The 15721-nt window shown below is 33.3% G+C and overlaps 1 protein-coding gene across 1 annotated transcript in view; it reads left to right on the plus strand.

Annotated features, from left to right (window-relative positions):
- LRP2 (LDL receptor related protein 2) overlaps window positions 1–15721 on the plus strand; it is a 237659-nt gene that overhangs the window by 153094 nt on the left and 68844 nt on the right. The window contains exons 48-51 of the mRNA XM_051986217.1: window positions 2030–2161; window positions 4411–4612; window positions 9586–9881; window positions 13023–13539. Coding sequence (XP_051842177.1) covers window positions 2030–2161; window positions 4411–4612; window positions 9586–9881; window positions 13023–13539 — 1147 coding nt within the window. The remainder of the gene's footprint in view (window positions 1–2029; window positions 2162–4410; window positions 4613–9585; window positions 9882–13022; window positions 13540–15721) is intronic.

Raw genomic sequence — 15721 nt, forward strand, 5'->3', positions numbered from 1 at the left:
TTTCCCAGTTGAATGTAAAAGCAATTTAAACACTCATCATTTCTTTCATGTTCTGATTTTCAAATTTTATCCCTCCCTTCCATTCTTTCCTCTCCCCGAGATGGGAAGCAATCTGATATAATCATGTTTAATCATGTGAAACGTTTCCATTTTAGTCATTTTGTAGAAGAAAACTCTAATTAAAAAAGAAAGTAAAAAACAACATATTTTATTCTGTATTCAAACTATCAGGTTTTTTTTTCTGGATATGGATAGCATTTTTTATCATGAGTCCTTCAGGATTTTCTTGGATCATTTTATTGCTAAGAATAGCCAAGTTATTCACAATTTTTGTCATACGTTATTGTTGTTACTGTGTATAGTGTTCTGCGGGTTCTGCTCACTCCACTCTAACAGTTCCTGTATTTCTTGAAGTTTTTCTGAAGTTATCCTTTTTGTCATTTCTTATAACACAAAAAATATTCCATTAAAATCATATACCATGATTTGTTTAGCCATTTCCCAACTCATAAGCATCCCCTCAGTTTCCAATTCTTAGCCAACACAAAGGGAACTACCATAAATCTTTTTGTACAAGCAGGTTCTTTTCCTTTTTTTTTTTTTTTAAAACAACTCTTTGAGAAAAGACCTAGTAATAGTGTTGGATTGCTCAATTTTGTAGCCTTCTGGACTTAGTTGTAAATTGTTCTCCAGAATGGTTAGATCTGCACAACTTCACCAACAGAGCGTTAATGTCCCAGTTTTTCTACTTCCCCTCCAACATTTATCATTTCCTTTTTTTTTTTTATTAATCAATCTGATAGGTCTGAGGTGATAGATCAGAGTTGTTTTAATTTGCATTTTTCTAATCAATAGTGATTCAGAGAATTTTTCCATATGACTATAGATAACTGATTTTTTCCTCTGAAAACTGTTCATATTCTTGTACCTTTTATCAATTGGGGAATGACTTGTATTCTTACAAATTTAACTCAGTTCTATATATTCTTGAGAAATGAGGCCTCTATCAGAATTACTTGTTGTAAAATTTTTATCTAGTTTTCTGCTTTCCTTAAAATTTTGGTTAAATTGGTTTTGTTTGTGCAAAACTTTAAAAATCTGATATAATAAAATTATCTGTTTTACATTCTATAATGTTCTCTTTATTTTGTTTGGTCCCAAATCCTTCTTCTATCCATAAATCTACAGGCAAACTATTCCATGCTCTTCTATTTTGCTTTTGGTATTACCTTTATATCTAAATCATGTATTCATTTTGATTTTTATCTTAGTATATGGTATGCCATCTATTTACTATTAATTTAAAAGGCAAAGGGACAACAGAGTCTGACTAGATTTTCTCAGACTAGTAAGGGAGAATTAGGAACTGCTTAGTGAATAGAGCTATTCTACAGATATGTCCCCCAAAACGTCTTCTACAAAGAGCATTATTCGCCTGAAAAAATTGTCCCTTGCTCTTTACATTCACACTAGTACATCATTGTAGTTATATTTCATAAGCTCAGTGAGAAGAGAATGATTGGTAATATTAATAATAATAATAGCTAACATTTGCATAGAGCTTACTATATCCCTGGAGTTGTTATTAAGTGTTTTATAAATTTTATCTCATTTAATACTCATAACAACTCTGTGAAGTAAATGCTATCATGATCTCTCTTTTATAGTTGAGGAAACTGAGACAAAGAGAGCCCAAGGAAGATAGTAAGTCAGGTGAGAGTTGAACTCAGCTTTTCCTGACTTCAGACCAAGCATTTCATCTATTGTGCCATCTAGTATAGAGAGTGAGTTGATCCAATGGCTTATCATCAAATTGAGTTGCTTCAAATAAAATAAAAAGTTAGTGAAATACAATTGCCTAATGAATAATATAGTTTTCAAGTAAGAGAATTTCTATCTTTGTTTTGATACATGTTTCCTAGGCTTGGATCCATAAATGCCCACTTTTATGAAATTTTGGTTTAATTCTGTTTAAATCTGTTTAATCTAACCAATCACATCAATAAAATAAAGGTTATTAATTTTGCAGTGTCTCATGTGAGAACTTGTAGAGCAGACCAGTTCAGATGTGATGATGGCAGGTGTATCCCAAGCACATGGACCTGTGATGGTGACAATGACTGTGGGGACATGAGTGATGAAGATCAAAGACACAGCTGTGGTATGTGGAATAAATCTTATCCAATGCAATGTTTCATTTCTCAGAAATAATTCTAAGTGACCCTTTTATCCTTGGACAGTTTGATGCTTAGGAGAGATTTCTTTTTAATTGAATGGAGGTATTTGCATTTCATCCTATAATCATTTGATGTTCTCCACTTAAATGCTTTACAATATTTTTTAAAAAGCAACCCCACATTAATTTATCTCTAGTGCACTTAGCCAGCACAAGTAATTAACTAAATGGAGGTGACTTAATAAGGCTATCAATTTCTAGATAAAGACAACTCTTGAGTCTTGCTTTAGGAACAATTTTGCCAATAAATCTGCAATTCAAAATCTCATAATTTGGCTTTTAGCTGTATTTTGTGGGGGTGGGGGTGAGGAAAGAAGAAATTATTCCATCTAAGTGTCTCTATCTGTCTCTAAATGATAAGGCAGATTTTCCCATTGAAGAAAATTGGAATACTGGCCTAGATGCCTCAGGAGATTCCCTTTCTACCATAGGAAATTCAAAACAACGGCCATGGAAGTTTGGCAGGTCCAACAATTCCTGTGAATCCCTCTTATGTGAAATGACTGGTCTATAACTCAACTTCAGATGAGCTTAGTAGAAAAGCTGGGCAGAGCCTATGAATTGATTTTGATGTTTTGTTTATTCCCCTGCTCTTTTGGGAAATTCTGAGCCACCAACAATGAGATTAAATAAAGTGACTGCATCTTTCTCTTTCTTTGAGATAATGAAACCATGCTAGAAACTCATTTGTTCTCTCTTATGTCATTTGGCTTCAGAGTTTCTGGCAACTCTACAGAAAATAAATCTCATCTACTCTGTTTCTATGGGATTTTTGTTGTCATTGTTTGGCTGTTTCAGTTAAATCTGATTGTTTGTGGCCCTATTTGGGGTTTTCTTGGCAGAGATATTGAAGTGATTTGCCATTTCCCTCTTCAGATCATTGTACAGATGAGGGAATGGAGGCAAGTAGGGCTAAGTGACTTGACCAGGGTTACATAACTAGTAAGTATGTGAGGTCAGATTTAACTTTACGACTTCTGGGCTACCACTCTATCCTTTGGGTCACCTAGCAGTTCCATTTCTATGGGATATGTTATTATCTATGAATTTGATGAAATGTCTGCAACAATAAGCAATCTTTTACTATAAATTTTGTAATTATTTTGGAATGGAGGCATAATGTTGGAAAAAGAATGCTGAACTTATAATTAGAAGGCCTGGGTTTGAATCTCAGCTTTACTACATCCTAACTACTTCCTTTGCTATTTCCTATCAGCAAGGTGGATAGACCTGAGCCTGGACCCAGGAAGATTTAAGTTCAAATTCAATCTAAGATATTTACTAGCTGGGCATTTACTAGTTTACAGCATTTTCCTCATCTATAAAATGGGAATAATAATAATATCTCTCTTGAAGAATTACTGTGAGGATAAATAACATTTTATAAATTGCTTAGTATAATGCTTAACACATAGTATCACATATATGCCTTTTATTTATTTATTTTATGCTAATATATGTCTATGTTTTCTGCCCACATATAGCAGAGCGTACTCTGCATTCCAGCAGAATGTAAACTTCTTGAAGACAGGGGCTTTTTTATTTTAGGTTTTGTATCCTGAGTTCCTATTTTTCTTTCCTTTTCCCCTACAATGTGGTGCAAATCACTTCATCTTCATGAACTTCAGATTCCTTAGCTATAAAATAGGTATATCCATCCTTGAATATCTGCCCCTTCTAGGTCAGTGAAGTCCATAGGAAAGAGTGCTGAATTTAGAGGCAGAAAAAATTAGTTCAAATATTGTTTTTGATGCCTATTGGGAATTTGATCATGAGTAAGGTATTTAATCTCATTTCATGGGGTTATAAAACTAAAATCCAATAATGTATGAAAAATGTTTTGTATACTGGCAAGTATTACATAGAATCAATCAGTTATTTTATTTTCTACTTTCTAAAGTTATGGGTGTAATAGACTTTTCCATTTCTACCACTACAATATCTCTTGTCCAACCCCTTTTCTTTACTCAAATGGCCTCTACTCCACCTCACACCCAGACAACTGTAATAATTTCCAATTTATACTCTCTGAGCAGCATTTCAATCCACACTTTGCCCCACTGTCAAATTAACTGTCTTGAGATCACAGGTGTAATTATATTACTGTCCTACTCAGTTGAATAAGAACAGTTTTTCACAAAATTTGTGATTCTTTCGATGTGCTTTGGTTTCAGCTGATCGCAACTGTACTCGTTCTGAATTTACATGTGTCAACAACCGGCCTCCCCTCAGGAGATGCATTCCCAGAGCCTGGATCTGTGATGGAGATGCAGATTGCAATGATGCTTATGATGAACATCAGAACTGCACCAGACGTTCTTGCACTGAAAATGAATTTACCTGTGGCAACGGGCTGTGTATCCGAAACTCTTACAGGTTGGTTTTGGTATGAGAGAAGCTTGATTCAGTCCCTTCACAATGCAGAGCAATCCTTTTAAGATTTTTCTTTGGTGGGTAATTATCATGTTCCCTGAAGTAATTGCTCTAAACCTTATTCATTATCCTCAAGTTTGCCATCATCGCTCTTACTTTCTGCAAATGACCTTGCATCCTATTATATGATGATTACGACTATTAGACTCACTTCCATCAACTTCTCTTTTCTGTATCTCAGCTTTTCTTCATGTCTTTTCTACCCTCTCTTATAGTATCATCAGTCTAATTCAGACCCTTATTACTTCTTATAGAGAGGCAGACTTACTCTGGCAGATAGAGATTAGTCTTGGAGTCAGGGAGCCTTCTGACACATACTGATTGTATGGTCCTGTGCAAGTTGCTTTACAGCTCAGTTTGGTTTCAGCTGATCGCAACTCCAACACAGCTTTCTAAATTTTTAAGTTGAAAAATGAATCCTGATGTACATTGGCAGGCAGAATCTTCTCCAGGAATTTCTCATGGAAACTACATTGCCTTCTAAGTGGGTGGGAAAAGGATGAGAGAGAAGGATAGAACCAGAACACAAAATTTTAAAAAATGTTAAAAAGAAATGAAAAAAAGGAAATGAGATGGCACATCCTTGTGCCCTGCCCTTAACTATGTTAATAATAATGATAATAACTAAAATGTATATAGCACTTAAAGAATTACAAAATGATTTATAACTATTTCCTTATTCCCTCTGAGAATTAAATATATATTAAATATATAAATAAATATAAATATAATATATAAATATATTAAATATCTTCATTTTACAGTTGAGAAAACTGAGGTAGAGAGGCTAAATAACTTGTTTAGTGTAAAACACATATTGAACTCAAGTCTTTTTGTCTTCATGTGCAGTGTTCTATCTGTTGCCTCAAAACTGTGCATATGCAGGAGACTATCTCCAGTTTCTAATAATTTTAGGCTTCAATTATGGATTATTCCTTAGGATTTATCCTCATTTCACAGATGACCTTGAGGTCAAAATCAATTATTGAAAAGCAGAGACAGACTCAAAACAAGATTAAAAAATATTTTTTAAAAAGTTTTTTTTATTTCTAAAATTTTATTTTATTTTAGACTTAAATACAAAATAAGAAAAAATAAAAAACATTTTCATGTGCACAGCAGAACATAAGAAAGGATTCAAAATATAAAGCAATATATTTCTATTTCAAGAAAGCCCATGTAATAAAAGACTGCACATTGTATTCAGAGCTGTCCATCTTTGCTCCTGCATAGGGTTTTTTTTTTTTCTGTTGTGATTTTCTAATTCCAAGTCTAGTACTCATTTCCTTACATCATGAGAAAAAAAGGCCAAAGTCAGCACCTTAAAGAACATCTGTGTTGAGTGCTTCATAAATGTTTTTCCTATTATTATCATATTATATTCATGTATCAGTGTTTCAGTATTGTTTTTCTCTTGCTCTTCAATTTAGTTCCAAACGATCTCTCTAAACTCTTCTTCCACTATCACTCATGGTTAATGAACATGTCCTGGACTTTTTCTGCTACTGTGGCTTGCTCAAATCTTCCCTTTTCCTTGTAATACTTTCCCCTTCTCTGTCTCTTGAAATCCTACCCAATTCATAAAACCCAACTCAGATGCCACCCCCTTCATGGACTACTCCCTGAGTGATCCCAGCTGGAAGCTTTTGACATGATTTGGGAATCATCTAGTGCAATTTCTCTTTTTATAGATGAGGAACCTGGATTTGAGGGACATGAAGTACCTTGTTAAAGATTGTGCAGTTATTGGATTTGAAACCTGCTCTTCTATCTACAAATCTTGGGCTCTTTCTATCAGGCTACCCTGCCTTCTTTCAACTTTAGTACTTTCCTTTTGGCATATATTTCCCTTGTGAGCTCTTTGAAAGTAGGTACTATCTTTTGCCTTTATACCCCTAATACTTACTTAGCCTGGCACACAGTATGTTCTTAATAAAGGCTTATTGACTTAATTATTTAATTTTTATTTATTTATAATATATAATATAAATAACATAAATAACAATAGATATAAATTTATTTAATCAATTAATAAAGGCTGCATTATAGACATTTCTATACATATCTCATCTTCCCTGCCAGAGTATAAGCTCCTTTCTGGAAAAGGTTATTGTTTATCTCCATTTCTTTTTCTTATTTTTTTTATTTTAATAGCCTTTTATTTACAGGTTATATGAATGGGGAACTTTACAGCATCAACAATTGCCAAACCTCTTGTTCCAATTTTTCCCCTCCTTCCTTCCACCCCCTTCCCCAGATGTCAGGATGACCAATAGATGTTAAATATATTAAAGTGTTTATCTCCATTTCTTATTTGCCTTGAAGGAAATCATGCATATGAGGGATTAGATTTGTTCTGAAGAACAGGAACAATGGAGGGGAAATTCAAAAAGATAAATTTAGGCTGGATGTCAAGAAGAAATTTTTAATAGGGCTCTTTAAAAGTGAAACAGGTTTTCCTTTGGAAGTAGTGGGTTCCCTGTCACTGGAAGTCTTCATGTAAAAGACTGATATATTTTTAGGAAGTATTTCAGATTAAAATTAGACTGAAAAACTTATTTCAGATATGAATTAGACTAGATGGCCTCTCAAATTTTGTGATCTAGATTACCATTGGACCCATCGTAGAGCCTAATGCTTAGCAAGTAATTAATAAATACATCTTGAACAAATAATGTCTACACACACGCACACATATACACAAAATCTGCCTTCTATAAATTTTTTCCACAAAGTCATTCCATTTTTTATTTCAAATTTTTCTGTTTTTAAAACTTCAAATTTTTTATATTCAACATAGTTCCTTACACATAAATATTTAGTATGATTAATCCAAGCTACAAAAACACCTTGGAAACTTAAGCATAGTTTCCCAGAGTTGATGTTGTAGTAGAGCCTAATTATATTCAAAGTTACTGAGCTTTCCTTCTTTCTAAGCTTCACTGTGGTCTCCTTTCATTCTTATTTTTACTACTTACCTTGGTACTAATAAGTTTGTATTCTCTTTTCTTATCTGCTGGCTGAAGGTTTTGAATTGCTTTTGCCCTGGGTCATAAACACTAGAAGCCTGGCATTTGTCAGATCATCAATGTAATGGTGTTTAAAACAGTTCAGAATTTTTCTTCTCTTGAATAGCAGTGCTTCTAGAAAGTGTGCTGGTAATGTAAATCCACTTGGATGCTCAGAAGAATACCAAAAGCAAACTGCAAAATCTTGTTTTCTTGTATTTTTAGAGATATATTGGTAATTTTTTTTTCTTTTTCAAAATGGATTCCTCTTTTGTCTCATTATTGATGCTATTGAAGAATTGAGATAAGAATCAGTCATGAGCAGCTTTATTTAACAGTAATAAATTGTTGCTGTGAATTAAAGACTCTGGTAATATGTTTTCTTTACTGACTTTTACTACCTTTCTGGCTAGTATCTGAGACAAAGAAAGGAAAATACTTGAGTTCATTCAAGTCAAATAGAGCAAAAGTTAAATATTTTCATGTTCTAAGAGATCCATATTGTTTTGCTTTGATAACACATTGTCTTCATAACTATGTTGTGTTTATAGATGAGAAGACTATTGTAGTGATCAGTGGTGGTGGCAAACATGACATAGTGAATAGAGTGCTAGTTCTAGTCAGGATGATCTGAGTTCAAATCTGACCTCAGATACTAATTTGTGACTATGGACAAGTACTTGCCTCAATTTACTCAACTGTAAAATGGGGACCATAATAGCACTTATCTTTTAGGGTTCTTGTGAGGATCAAATGAGGCAATATTTATAAAGTGCTTAGCACAGTGCCTTGTTCAAAGTAGGTACTATATACATGTCACTTATTATTATTATTGTTTTTGTGTTTTCATCAACATCATCATTATCATCTTAATTATATTCTCAAAGGGATGTTTGATTTTGTCACTGGCTTTCACCTTTCCAGTGGGTCCTTTTTTACCCCTAATGCCAATTGAATGAATGAATAAATGAACAAATGAAAAAACATTTATTGATGAACTTATCATTTGCTATGCAATATATTAAGTATCAGAGCTACAAACACAAGCAAGCAAGATGAATTTGCAAATGGTGGCAAGGGAAAATGTGTTTAGGACAGAGAAATCAAAGGGAGTAGAGATTGGAGACATGGAACAAGTAATTGGTGTGTCCTTTCCAGGAATAGTAATGTTGATTGATTTTTCAGGATTTGGGATGGAAAGGGATGTGGGGGAGTCCCATCCTGAGACTGGGCAAGATACATCACAAATTAGTGTCATGGGGTAAGAGTTTAATATTTGCTTAAGCCTCTGAGATGGAAGCATCTCTTCCAGCATCTATGTTGATCTTGAAAGTTTGCTGCTTGAGAGGGAGGATGTTGAAAGTGATGTGCATGGTGACTGCTGCCCTCATTAAGTCTTTTCTCAATCAGAGCAGATTGGACTGACTTGTTGATTTGTTCATGTTTACCCTGACTTACTTCAAGGTTCAACTCACTTTCTTCTGATCCCTGAGACCTTTCTGATTTGCTAATATATTTTCTACCCCCCTTCCCTTTTTACTTCATATTCACTTTGTGTATGTTTCTTTTCTTATTTGTTAACATATTGCTTCCTCCCAATAGAATGGAAGGAGGGCAAGGACTTTTGCTTTTATGTTTGTGTTTCTAGAATCTAGCTCTGTGCTAGGTATACCATGAGCATGTTGAATGAATGAATGACAAAAGAGATGGCTTTATCTATGGAATCCTGCCTAATATGTGGATGAATAGATAATTTTGTTTTTTATATCCTAATAGTAAAGCTGGTTCAAATTTATATATTTGGACTGATTGTATTCTGCCCCCTTAAGTTTTAATGCTGAAAAAATGGTGGTCCTTTTAGGATGACTCTTTCATGGTTTCTGATGAAAGCATGGCTTCCTTTCCCAGGTGTGACAGACGCAACGACTGTGGAGACAGCAGTGATGAGAGAGGTTGTGTCTACCCGCCTTGTCAGCAGTATCAGTTTACCTGTCAGAATGGCCGGTGCATTTCTAAAGCTTACCTCTGTGATGGAGACAATGACTGTGGAGATTTGTCAGATGAGCTGGAACATCTTTGTATCACTCCAGAAGCCACGTGCCCACCCCATCAATTCAAGTGTGACAATGGAAACTGTATTGAAATGATGCAAATCTGCAACCATCTAGATGACTGCAATGATAATAGTGATGAGAAAGGATGTGGTGAGTGCTCTAATGGCTTTGCGAAATGGAAGGCTGGGAGATCAATTGAGGTTTCTTAAAGGTGTTGCTAAAAATACACATTAGGGAAAATCGACCTGTGGTTAGTCTTCCTTGATAGTTTGAGTTTGTAGAATCACTGATTTAGAGAAGGATAGGATTTTAGAGGCCATTTTTTTCAAACTCTTGATTTTCTCTTGAAACTGAAGCCCAGAAAGATTAGGTAACTTGTCCAATGTCATACAGAGAGTATAAGACAGAGAGGGTCCTCTGATTCTAATAACAACATTGTTTCCACTGCACCATGCTGCTATCTTTTTTCTTCAATAAATTGGCTGTTCTACCATTCAAGAATATATAGTCTATTTTTCAATTTCTTAAGACAGTTAAATGCTGTTCTTTTACTCTCTCATAAGTAAACGAGTATTTATTAAATACATTATTTGATCAATATTGCCTAAGCACCATGATGGTTAGGATTTAACTATATGGTTGTCCTGGCCAAAAAATGAATCATCTAGGTGTCATTCTATTTGTCTCTTTTGGTTCTCAGACAGTGGGCTCTCTGTCATTCTGGAATGTAGCTTTTGCTGCCTGGTTTTCCTTTCTATTTGCTTTATTTAGTGTTGCTCTTGCTTTACCATAATACCTCAACATAAGGTGGACCTGGGGTCTTGAAAATGATGTACAAGGAGATAAAAGCTTGAGCACATTCTACCAAGTCAGAAAGCTTTCATATATGGGCCCAATAGCTCACTATATGTCCATCATGTGAAGACAAACCTAGCTAATTTTGGGGAGGTTCATAATTAGAATATTTGCCACTATGATGAATTATAATGATGATGATGATAAAACATGTCTCCACAGCTACTCATGAAAACTGTGAAATATAAAAGGGTTAAGATCTGTATAAATGTCATTACGCTAATGATATGTTCTACTAGTAGCAGCTAGTTGATGCTGTGCAGAGTGCTGGGCCTGGACTTAAGAAGATGAGTCTTCTGGAATTTAAATCTAGCCTCAGAAACTTACTGGTTATGCAACCCTGGGCCCTGTTTGCCTTAGTTTCCCCATCTATAAAATGAGCTGGAGAAAAATTAGCAAAACACTCCAGTCTCTTTCCCAAGAAAATCCAGAATAGGATTATAAAGAGTCAGACATGAATGAAACAACAGCAACAATAACATGTACTCACTAATACTTACACTAACCAAACAATGGTTCATTTCCAATATATTGAATTATTACTTGGCCTTATCTCTATAACTAGAGTGTAAGCTCTTTGAGAGCAAGGACAATGTTTTATGCTTCATCTGTTTAGCCCATAGCATCATTATTGAACTCAAAATGAATACTCAAGAAATAACTAATGACTAAAATCTTAATGATTGAAAGAGAAAATAGGATCCTTTTCCTGTATAAGAATGTAGTCTGGTAGAAGAGAGTCTTGCTTATATGAAACAAAAGATTATTATCAAGTGCTAATTTCTGAGATATAAATTCAAAGTGCTATAGTAATTCAGGGCACATAAAGTATAAAAATTAGCTTTATGGGCTACCATGACAAGACATATTATTTTTTTTTTTACATGCAGTTGCATCTACTTTCATTTAATAACAGGGGTCAAGTATTTTTCATGAAGAGAAGGTATGTGGAAATCATTAAAAATATTCCTAGATTTGACTTGGACTCAAACAATTTCCCATTAATTTTTTAGTTATGTTCTTGTTACTGTTCAGTTGCTTCAGTCATGTCCTATTATTTATGATTTCCATTTGGAGTTTTCTTGGTAAAGACACTAGAATTTGCTATTTCTTTCTCCAGATCATTACACAGATGAGGAAACTGAAGCAAATGAGGTTAATTGACTTACCCAGGTTTACACAGCTAGTAAGTGTCTGAGGCTAGAATTGAACTCAGCGAATTTTCCTGAATCCAGGTCCATCACTATTCCCTATGCCATGAATTTTTTAGCAATAAAATCTGTCATTCTATTCAGAATCAAAATTTTATTTTGAAAACGATTTGATCTCAATATTTGCAAAGTAAATGATCTCTTCTTAATTTATGGTTCTAATAAATTAAATGATGTTAAAATCTGGGAAATAATTTCAAATATACCCTATTCCTCCTATATGCTATTTTCTCTTAGTGGTTGGCTATTTTTTTCAGTGTTAGCTGCAATAACATACTTTTTCCAAATTTTAGGTATCCATTTGGAAGGTGATCTTTTTTCTTTTTCTCTTCTTGTTCTTGTTCTTCTTATTCTTCTTTTCTCTAGCTATCAATTTCTGGGCCATTTCATGCTTCATTAGTACTTCTCCAGAAAGTGGTCAGAGATAGGGAGGGATAACAAGTGAAACTCTTAGTTAGTCAATGAATTTGATTCCCTGTCAGTAGTTCTGATGAATGACTAGATTGGAGAATAAGTTGAAGATATTGGCTAAATTAAGTTTTGGATTATCATTGACTTTCACAAGTATGTATAATTATTATTTTCTTGAACATTTAAAAATGATTTTACAAAATTTAACTGAGCATCACTACAACCAATTAACTGGTTAGTAACCACATTTTAATCCCTAAATTTCAATATATGCAAATATTATTATAATTTTTCAATCACTACTGCTAACCCACATTAGCATTTTAAAATTCATTCCTTTTTCTTCTTTTTTTCTCTTCACATAGTGATAGGTAGTACATACTTCATTTTTCTGGTTCTGTCTTCTTCCACTTTGTGTTTTCATAAATATCTTTATAAATTTAGATGTATTCTTCAAATATTTACAGAGCATATTTCTTAAAATAGAATTATCCAGTCAAAAAATGTGATTAATTTGGGAACTTTTCCTGTGTACTGCTGTATTATTCTCCAAAAAATTTTGTTTGTAATATCATGAGCAATGACTGGTTGTATATGTTCTTGCCAAACCCTAGCAGCATGGAGTCTCATTTCTTTTAATGATTTTTGCAACTTTTGACATGTGTGAGGTAAGGTTCATTTTTTCCTATTACCATAAGTATGTATTATTGACAACTGGCTCTAATCAAATGAAAATATTTATTTTTACTGATGTATAATGGGTTACTCTTTGACTGTTCCAATTGTTTGAATAATTAATAACTTTCTTCTGTAGGTATTAATGAATGCAATGACCCTTCAATTAGTGGCTGTGACCACAACTGTACAGACACCCAGACCAGTTTTTACTGTACATGTCTCCCTGGATACAAACTCATGTCTGACAAGAAGACCTGTGATGATATTGATGAATGCCATGAAACTCCATCTGTCTGTAGTCAGATGTGTGAGAACACAGCTGGGTCCTACATCTGTAAGTGTGCCCGTGGCTACATCCGGGAACCAGATGGAAAGAGATGCCGACAAAACAGTAACATTTCACCCTACCTCATTTTTAGCAACCGCTATTATCTGAGAAATCTGACTGCAGATGGTCAGTCTTACTCCCTAATTTTGCAAGGACTGGGCATGGCAGTGGCATTGGATTTTGATCGGGTAGAACAGAGGTTGTATTGGATTGATTTAGAAAAACAAGTCATTGAGAGAATGTTTCTGAATGGGACAAACAAAGAGACAGTCATAAACAACAATCTACCTGCTGGGGAAGGTCTGGCTGTTGATTGGGTTGCCAGGTAAGAGTATTTATAATGTTCCTAAAATCTAAACTAATATTTAAAATTGCTATCATTGATTAATTTAAAAAAACCAAAACTTCCTTTACAAACTTAGAACTTTATCAGGAGAAAAGTTTTATCTTGTAGTGTAATAATGATCATAATCATAGCTAATGTTTATATTAGAGTTCTAAGGTTTATAAAGAGATTTGTTTGTTCTATTTCATTTGATTCTCCCATCAAACCTGGAGACTAGGTGCTTTATTATTCCAATTTTATAGATGAAAAAAACAAGTCAGGTAAAGATGAAATGACTTACCCAGGGTCAAATAGCCAGTGAATGTCTAAGACAGGATTTGAATTATGTGGTAATGTATTAATATTAAATTAAATTTTCAATTAAAATACAAATAACTATAAATTTAGCATCAATATCTTAAATAATTTTATAATCCTTCATATCTAAATCTATGTATAGAACTATATATATGTTTATAACTATGCATATATTTGTATATGAATAACTTTACCTACATATAGATCTATTCCTATATTTGTATACATACACACATATAACTATACATATGTTTATATATACATAGCTATAGTTCTATGTCATTCTAACATATAAATATATAGTAAATAAGTTATTTGTACCTCTACCTTTTTTATTAGCTTTTATATATGATCATTTTTTTGTGTGTGTTCCTCACTTTGTTATTCTTAATGGCTTTATATCATTTATATATATATATATATATATGCCATTTGTTCAGCTGCTCTTTTAATGTTGGACATCTCGATTATTTCCAGTTTTTTCCTACAAATTGTCTTTTTATCTTAAATCATAATTGATGTCTTCCTATTTTTTATAATAAGAATGTAGTTAATTTTGGCTCTTCTTTTGATTTATTCCTTAGTGCCTCAGACTTTTTGGCTCATATGTTTAGGATATTACAGTTCTCAAGTCCAAAGACCTATTTAAAAGAAAAAAATACCCATATTTTGGGGTATGAGGAGGTTGAGGGAGGGAGAGAGAATGGCAGTATGAAAAAAGAAAATAATACTTTTAGAAACTTCTTGATAATAATGAATTAGGAGTAATAGAAAAGCTAATTATTTCCATTCCTTTGCCAATTTAACAGACTTAATTTGGGCATAAAATGGAACATCTGTTGTGCCTTCTTAGGAGTCAGTGTAGTAGTCTTATCAGGCCTCCTAAAATCTGAAATTTTATAAGGAGTGCTAACATTCTTAGATGCTACAATCTTATGATGATAAATGTGTCTCACATGATTTTTATTTTTTCAAGATTATGTGTGATGTTTAAATGCTATATCAGTATTTTTATTCTATTTTATTCTGTAGAAGACATGTGAGTGTACTTTACCTACCATGGCTAATTGACATGCTAATTTAATAGTAGGAAAAATTGTTATTTGAGCAGTTAATTTTATAGGAATAATGTTTTAAGTGCATAATTTCTTACATTGTGGGGTCTTATGACTTTATAGTTGGGTTTTTTATAACATATATCATACTAATAAAATACTAAATTATTACAGCAAAATGACATTAGTCAAAACAAGAGGAGGTATGTTTGTGGTAGTTATATGACATCTTTGTTTAATTACCATGAGTTATAGAGATGTTTGACTATCAGTGCTCTTGGAGGAAGACATTGTTTGAGGTAAAGAATTTTAGCTATTAATGTCTTTGTAAATAGAAATGTTGAGTTCCTTTTTCCATACAAAGGACAGGTCAAAGTACTATAATTTGAGGTGGGACAGGGTAGAATAGGAAGTACAATACAGCCTGAGTCTTCCCTCTCCCTCCAGCTGCTGAGCTTTTAAATGTTTTAACAAAGGATAAGATATAGAATCACATAATGTTAGATGTCTGGAAAGGATTTTATCAAATCCAGTCTTCTAATTTTACAGATAAAGAAACTTATGTCCAAAGAGATAAAGTGACTTGGAAATATGAAAGAAATCTACATCTTTGTAAAGAGAAATAATTGATTGATAGCAGATTCAAGACTAGAATCGCGTTCTCTTTTCATAGTCCAATATTTTTTCCCTTATATTCTGTTGCTCAATATTCTTTGTCATTGATGTCTTGTTAATTTTCCAGAGATGGAACTTGATAAAGGCACAATGTCTTTGTGAATTATAATGGCCCTGAGAAATTATGGATTTCA

The sequence above is a fragment of the Antechinus flavipes genome, chromosome 3 (genome assembly GCF_016432865.1).
Source record: "Antechinus flavipes isolate AdamAnt ecotype Samford, QLD, Australia chromosome 3, AdamAnt_v2, whole genome shotgun sequence".
Taxonomy (NCBI): domain Eukaryota; kingdom Metazoa; phylum Chordata; class Mammalia; order Dasyuromorphia; family Dasyuridae; genus Antechinus; species Antechinus flavipes.